This window comes from Gossypium hirsutum, chromosome A04, assembly GCF_007990345.1.
Source record: "Gossypium hirsutum isolate 1008001.06 chromosome A04, Gossypium_hirsutum_v2.1, whole genome shotgun sequence".
NCBI lineage: Eukaryota > Viridiplantae > Streptophyta > Magnoliopsida > Malvales > Malvaceae > Gossypium > Gossypium hirsutum.
Genome location: NC_053427.1, coordinates 83,396,195 through 83,403,168, shown reverse-complemented (window position 1 = coordinate 83,403,168; position 6,974 = coordinate 83,396,195). Strand labels below are relative to the sequence as shown.

The following is a 6,974-nucleotide window of genomic DNA, read 5'->3' as shown; positions in this document are numbered from 1 at the left end:
TTATGCATCATGTCATGGAATAACGTCACCATAGCCCTTTGATATGTTGCCCCAGCATTCTTTAACCCAAATGGCACCACCTTGTAGCAGAATGTTCCCCATGTTGTTACGAAGGTAGTTTTCTCCATATCCTCAAGGGCCATCTTGATCTGATTATACCCCGAGAATCCGTCCATGAAAGAAAACAATGAATGTTTTGCTGTGTTATCCACCAAAGTATCAATGTGTGGTAAGGGAAAATTATCTTTAGGACTTGCTCGATTCAGGTCACGATAATCTATGCACATTCGTACTTTACCGTCTTTCTTTGGCACCGGGACTATATTAGCCACCCATTCTGGATATTTAGAGGCTTGTAGGAAGCCAGCATCAAATTGCTTCTTGACTTCCTCTTTTATCTTCAACAACATTATGGGTCTCATCCGTCTTAACTTTTGTTGAACGAGTTTGCATTCTGGCTTTAATGGGAGCTTATGGACCACTACATCTTCATCCAATCCTGGCATGTCTTGATATGACCATGCGAATACATCTTTGTACTCGCGGAGCAAAGCAATCAAATTATGCTTGGTGTCCTCTGAAATAGAAGTCCTAATTTTCACTTCTTGCTTCTTTTCTTCAGTTCCCAAATTTATTGTTTCAACAGATTCTTGTTCCACCATTCTTAGCAAGTCAGGAGACGAGACATAGTCTTCAGCATTTTCTTCGACTTCAAATTCTCCTAAATAAACAGCCTTCTCAAAATCGATTTCAAGACTCGTAACTGGTTTGTTCATGCTGTTGATATCCGAGCACCTGAAAGTTGAATGGAAAAGAAAACTATAGAGGGGCATCCAAGTATTGGAACCAACAAACGAAATGTTATGGCATGGTATGAGGCAAATGTACAGAAAGGCTCTGAAATGAGAAGATGATTATGAAATTAGTGATAATGCGAAAGATCGTGATAAAATGCATCTTCATTGATATTCATTTAAATGATAAAGAGCGAATGCAAGCTCTTACAAAAGAATTCTATTACATCTAAGGACATAATAGAATGTTAACGTTTGAGCATTACTCTGAAGACTTATAGACTACAAGAAGATCCTCGGCAGTTCAATTGTTCAACTTGGAACCCAGGGGACAAGAGCGTATCCTTGAGACGTCTTTACTTGCGTTAGCTTCTTTGTCAATGACATTTATACTGACATTCTGAAGACCCCTTTCAATTAATAACATCGTGCTTTGTATATTATCCTATCTGGGGTATATCATTCCTGCAGATGTAAATGTTTTTGACAAAGGAGGGTATGTTATGGGCTCCCATTCTATTTCTCGGCCCAAAGTTCTCGCAATCATTCTCTCCTGATCCTTCTTCCACTGGTTTCTTCTTTGACGCATGTCCGGCTGGAACCCTAAACCGTATCGGGCCTTGTGGTGCACTGGCTTTAGAGCCCTGACTATTCCTTGCAGGAACCTTCCCAAACCTTTCCTTGCTCGGGCTCCCTTTCCTACAGTCAACTTGACACCCATCTTGGTATTTCTCGACAGTTTTGGCTCGGGAATTCTGTTTCCCTCAGCGATGAATATGGCATTGACAAATTCAAGAGATCGGAAGGAACATTCCATAGCATCTTTATTCACTTCAATATATGGTGCGTCGGCAGAAATAGATGCTACAATGTTTTCTTCTCCCTCGACAATGACCAAACAGCCATCCATAATGAATTTCACCTTTTGATGGAGGGATGATGGGACTGCTCCAACAGAATGGATCCAAGGTCTTCCCAAGAGACAATTGTATGATGGTGTAATATCCATGACTTGAAACTCAACATCGTATATGTAGGGACCCACTTCTAGAGGGATCTCGATTTTTCCTATAACTTCTCGTCTTGTTCCATCGAATGCCCTTACTGTAGAATGGCAGGGCCTTAGATAGGACAAATCCATCGGAATCCTGAAAAGTGTGGCCAAAGGCATGATATTGAGTGCCGATCTATTGTCGATGAGCACGTTCGGTATTATATAGCCCTTACAACGGGTTGTGATATGCAATGCTTTCATTGAGCCTCTACCATTGGGCGGTATTTCATCATCATTAAAAGAAATGAAATTATCCGCATTCAAGTTGTTTACCCACCTATGCAGTTTTTTAACGGATACATTGTTTGCCACATAAGCTTGATTTAACACTTTCAGCAGAGCGTTCCAGTGTGGTTCAGAATTCAACAGCAGAGATAATACCGAGATTCGCGCTGGTTGCTTATTCAATTGTTCTACCACATTGTACTTATTGTGCTTGATAAATTTTAAGAATTCCTGTGCTTCTTCCTCGTCCACAGGCTTTTTAGCTTCTTGTTCAGGCACAGTTTCATACTCATCTTCGGTCACATGCATCGGTGCTTTTCCTTTCTATTTCAAGTCACTGTTCTTCTTTACTGATTCGACCTCTTTCGAATAACATCTTCCACTACGAGTGAAATGACCTACTTCCCCAACGCTTCCAGTCATGGCTTTGGGTTTTTCATCTTCAGGTGTGACAATATTAACGTCATATTTCCATGGTACTGCTTTATTGTCCTTGTAGAGGAAAAGAGATGGTACCTTGATTATCACTTTTGGTTTCACTGGTTCCTTCTTCGCGTCATAATAAATTATTAACGGTCGGTCGACGCTATACGGGAAACCTAACGATTGATGGTCAGAGGCACATATTTCTCCTCTATCGGCCTCTTCGCCTTCATAAAAAATCCCAATCTTCTTATTGTCCATCATATTTTGCAGTAATCTCCTGAACTCTTCGTAGGATTGAATGTCGTGTCCCTCAATACCATGGAATTCGCAAAAACTTTGATCTTTTGTATTCCTTCCCTCGAATACTCTGTTAAGGACCAAGCAAACCCTTTTCAACTAGCACCTCCCAGATTTTCTGCAGAGGTGTTCTTATTTCTGAAACCCATCTTCTACTTTGTCGTTTGTCCTCCTCTCCCACTACGCTCACATTCCCTTCGACGTGGCTAGGGAATGGGTTCCCAGATATACCACCAGTGCCATCAAATCACAGTATACCCGCATCGATGAGCCCTTGAACTCTCCTTTTAAAGGCCAGGCAGTTTTTCGTAGAGTGCCCCTGGTTCCCGGCATGGTATGCACAACTAGCATTTGGGTCGTACCATTTCTGATATGGAGGTTTAAGGGGTGCCATGTAATGGGGAGATATTAACTGCTTCTCCAAGAGTTTTGGATACAGCTCCCCATACGACACAGGAACAGGGGTGAATTGCTGTTTCTCAAGATTGGACCTTGTTGGTCTTGGTTCATTTCTGGGTTGGCTTTGAGTGGGTAGAGTGTTTTGTGGGAATGTGGCGGTTGGTCTTGGGTTACTTGTGGCGTAAACAGGGTAAAAAGAGTAAGGAGGCGGTGTTTGGTAGTAAGGGGTTTGAGGAGGGTAATAGAAATTCGGAGGTGGATAATTTCAAGGTCGGGGTTGGTTTGGATACGGATTAGGGGTATAACAGCTTCCCATTCCCACCATGTGGGTTTCTAGTTCTTTCTTCTTCACGGGCGCTACCTTTCTTGAACTTTCTTGACCTTCCATTCTACCGCTCTTGACGGCATTCTCTATAAGCTCACCGGATATTACAATATCTGCAAAGTCTTTCGTGGAACTTCCCACTAGTTTGTCATAAAACGGTGCTTTCAAAGTGTTGATGAAAAGAATGGTTATCTCCGTTTTTGTTAATGGGGGTTCCACTTGAGCTGAGAGATCCCTCATCTCTACGCATACTATCTAAAAGTTTCTGATGGCTTTTTCTCCATCATTTGCAAAGTCATCCGGTCTGGCACCATATCCGATACATGCTTGTATTGCTCACAGAATGCTGATGCCAAGTCCTTCCAAGATCGGATCCTTTCCCTACTAAGCTGGTTGTACCACTGAAGAGCCGATCCTATTAGACTATCCTGAAAACAATGTATGAATAGCCGGTCTTCATTCACGTAACCAGCCATTTTTCGACAAAACATGACAAGATGCGCCTTTGGACATCTCGTGCCATCGTATTTTTCGAAATCAGGCACCTTGAACTTCGGAGGCAGAACTAGATTAGGCACCAAACTGAGCTCTTTGGCACTTAGTGCAGAGAAGGCTTCAGTACCCTCTATTGCTTTGAGTCTTTCCTCTAAGCTCTTATACTTCTCTTGAGCCTCATGATCGTCCGTTCTCAACCTGGCTATTTCCGCTGGATCGTCCAAATCTGGAACAATTGGATTGGCAGGATTAACCCCAGAATTTGATGTGAATATTCCTTGCCCTAAATGAGTATGTGGCATCGGCCGTTGCTCTGGGTCTGTGGGTTCTCCTTGGGTGTACCCTCTTTGTGCTGCGCGGGCGTGTGGTGGAGTGAATCCGGGGGGTAAAGCGGGTCTTGATTGTGATTAACTCTTGACCGAGATTCCTCGATGTCAGGGCTCTACATGGGTCCCTTCCCTTTAACTAAAGCTGACATCATCTCCATCATCTTGGCCATTTGATCCTTCTGTTTGAGCGATTCTTCTCGTGATCTCACCATTAAGTCTCCCGTCTCTTGTTGTGACCTAGCCAACTGCTCTTGTAATTCCTTTTGGATTCTTTCCATTCTTTCAATCCTTTCATTGAATGCAGCCTCCATTGTTCTAGTTTGTCGACGCGTTCTATACGAATGGCGTAGTTCCAGATTTGAAGTATTGCAACTGCGAATTGTACGTTTTAACCTCAGCAAATGAGTACGGGATATGCCATGAATGAATGAATAAATGCATGAATGCTTGAATGCCAAATGAATGTTAGTCATGAATAACATGTAAGGAATTGGTGTTAATTTCAAGATAGCCCCTATTTAGGCATTTCATTCATCAAAAGAGTTCATTACAAAATATTTTGCCATTTTTGATTCAGCTATTACACAAACTTTCTAGCTATATCGCCATATTTCTTTATTTGCTCTAAGAATTCCGATATGCTCGATCGTTGGCTTGGTGGGAATTGGCAACTGAGATTTTTAGCTTCTTCCGATAATTGTACCATGTGCATGGCTACCCCACGAACTTCATTGATCAAATAGCTAAGTTGCCTTTTTTTTTCTTGGAGGTCTTCTTCGCAAGCACGAACGTCTCTATCATACTGACAATTTTTTTCTTCCAAAGCCTTCAAGAGAGTATCTAACTGTTGTTGACAATCTTGCAGCATATCTTCTAACTCTCGTATCCTTTCTTTTAGTTCTTGACGTTTAGATCGACTAGTCATCACCTCGGCAGACACTACTTCATATTCGGCGTTCTTCTTCCTCAATTCTATCATAGCCCGCGCAGCCTTTTCTTCCTCTTTCTTTTCTTTTCCTTTCCAAAACTCCATCTCTCCTTTAATGTTGCTTATCTCCTCTTTCCATTCTGCCGACGTCTTGCCCAGCCCACTATTTTTTATTGTGCCTCTTAACTTTTTATTTTCTAGATGGAGGTCTCTTAAGTCATTTCTCACGACTTCAACTTCTTTTTGCGCTTTCTCGGTTCTGGATCTTTCAATCTGAATGTCGATCTTCAACTGGTAGTTTTCTTCTTGAAGGGCACTAAGGTCCCGAGACATCTTGGCCTTTTCTCGTTCAAATTCTTGTCTTGCTATTTTTAGCTCAGACGACATTTCCTCTGAGAAAGGATTCTGGACGGTGTAGTTTGTTGACGAGATTTGCTGACTATTTATCCGTTGCTTCCTCCATATGTCGTAATCTTGAGTTAGGGCATCAGCATATAAGGCCAATTCCATTAGATGAATTTTCTTCCTAGATTTTGCGTTGTCTCGGACCTTCTTCATATATCCTTCACCCGCGAAAGCGAACTCGGATTGTGCCAATCCTCCAGTGGTGGGTATGAATTGCCGCGAAGAAAATTGCCTTTGGACTAATAACGGGGCATATCCGACTCCTCCCCATAATCCGAGTAGTGGCACCCAATCTTGATCTCTGACCTTGTATAGCAGAACTGATGGGCGTATCCACGGGGCTCTCCAAGTTACATCATCGGCGCGAAGATTCTAAAAGACTGAGACCCAGTGTTGTTCAGTGACCTCATTCGGCCATTCTTTCTTGAGATAAGCTTCTAACGGGGAGAATGTTTTAGAACACATATGGAACGGTGTGCGCTCTACTTTTCAGAAGTGGCTCAGAATCCAAACATTAAGTAACTGTGCGCATCCGATAAAACGACCTTTCCCTTTCTTCCTACAGCTACTTAGTGATCTGAAGGTTTCAGCCAGGATAGTTGGGACATGGTTGATTCCTTGTTTTAACCTTTCGAAGAAATCTACCACCGCAACTTCTATGTGTCCAAGGACTTTCGGGAAGATAATCAAACCGTAAATGGCCAGAGTGAACAGATTTACCCTTTTCAACATATCGGGATGGTTCAGAACCAAGTCTCGTAGGGAAGACCATGGGATACAAATGGTTTCATTCTTCTTCTTTATCTATTTTTCGGCCCATGCGTCAGTCATGTCTGTCAATCTCACCAACTTTTTCTTGAAGGTCATCGGCTTAGGTTCTTTCACATATATCTTATAGGGTTGTACATTATCGACACGGAGCAAAGCAGCGTACTCCTCTATAGTCGGAGTCATATCTTCATGGTTGAAGATAAAACATGCGTAGGCCGGATCCAAAAATCTAACCATGGCTTGGATCAATCGTTCGTCTACGTTGATAGCAATCAAGTTGGCTATGTCCCCATATCTCTCAGTGAAGATACCTCTAGCATCTGAGTCCCACTGATTCCATACCCGAACCAAATCTTCAAGGTTATTTTGGCGAACATTCACAGTTACGTGCTCGGGCAGATTGGCAATACATCCCTCCACTAGACTATCCCCTCTTTCTTTCTGAGTCTTTAGAGACCAATCTCGAACCGCGGCATTCCTCTCGGTTGTTTGTATAATTGACTCTTCCATTAGAAACCTGTTTTTT

General features: G+C 42.4%; 1 protein-coding gene across 1 annotated transcript; it reads right to left on the bottom strand.

Moving 5' to 3' along the window:
- Nucleotides 1–4,457: 4,457 nt before the first annotated feature.
- On the bottom strand, nt 4,458–5,377 carry LOC107948074 (golgin subfamily A member 6-like protein 22). Its single transcript, XM_016882547.1, has 2 exons — nt 5,097–5,377; nt 4,458–4,716 (listed from the first exon to the last, which is right to left on the bottom strand). The coding sequence occupies exons 1-2, from the start codon at nt 5,375–5,377 to the stop codon at nt 4,458–4,460; spliced, it is 540 nt and encodes a 179-aa protein (XP_016738036.1).
- Between the last annotated feature and the right edge of the window lie 1,597 nt (nt 5,378–6,974).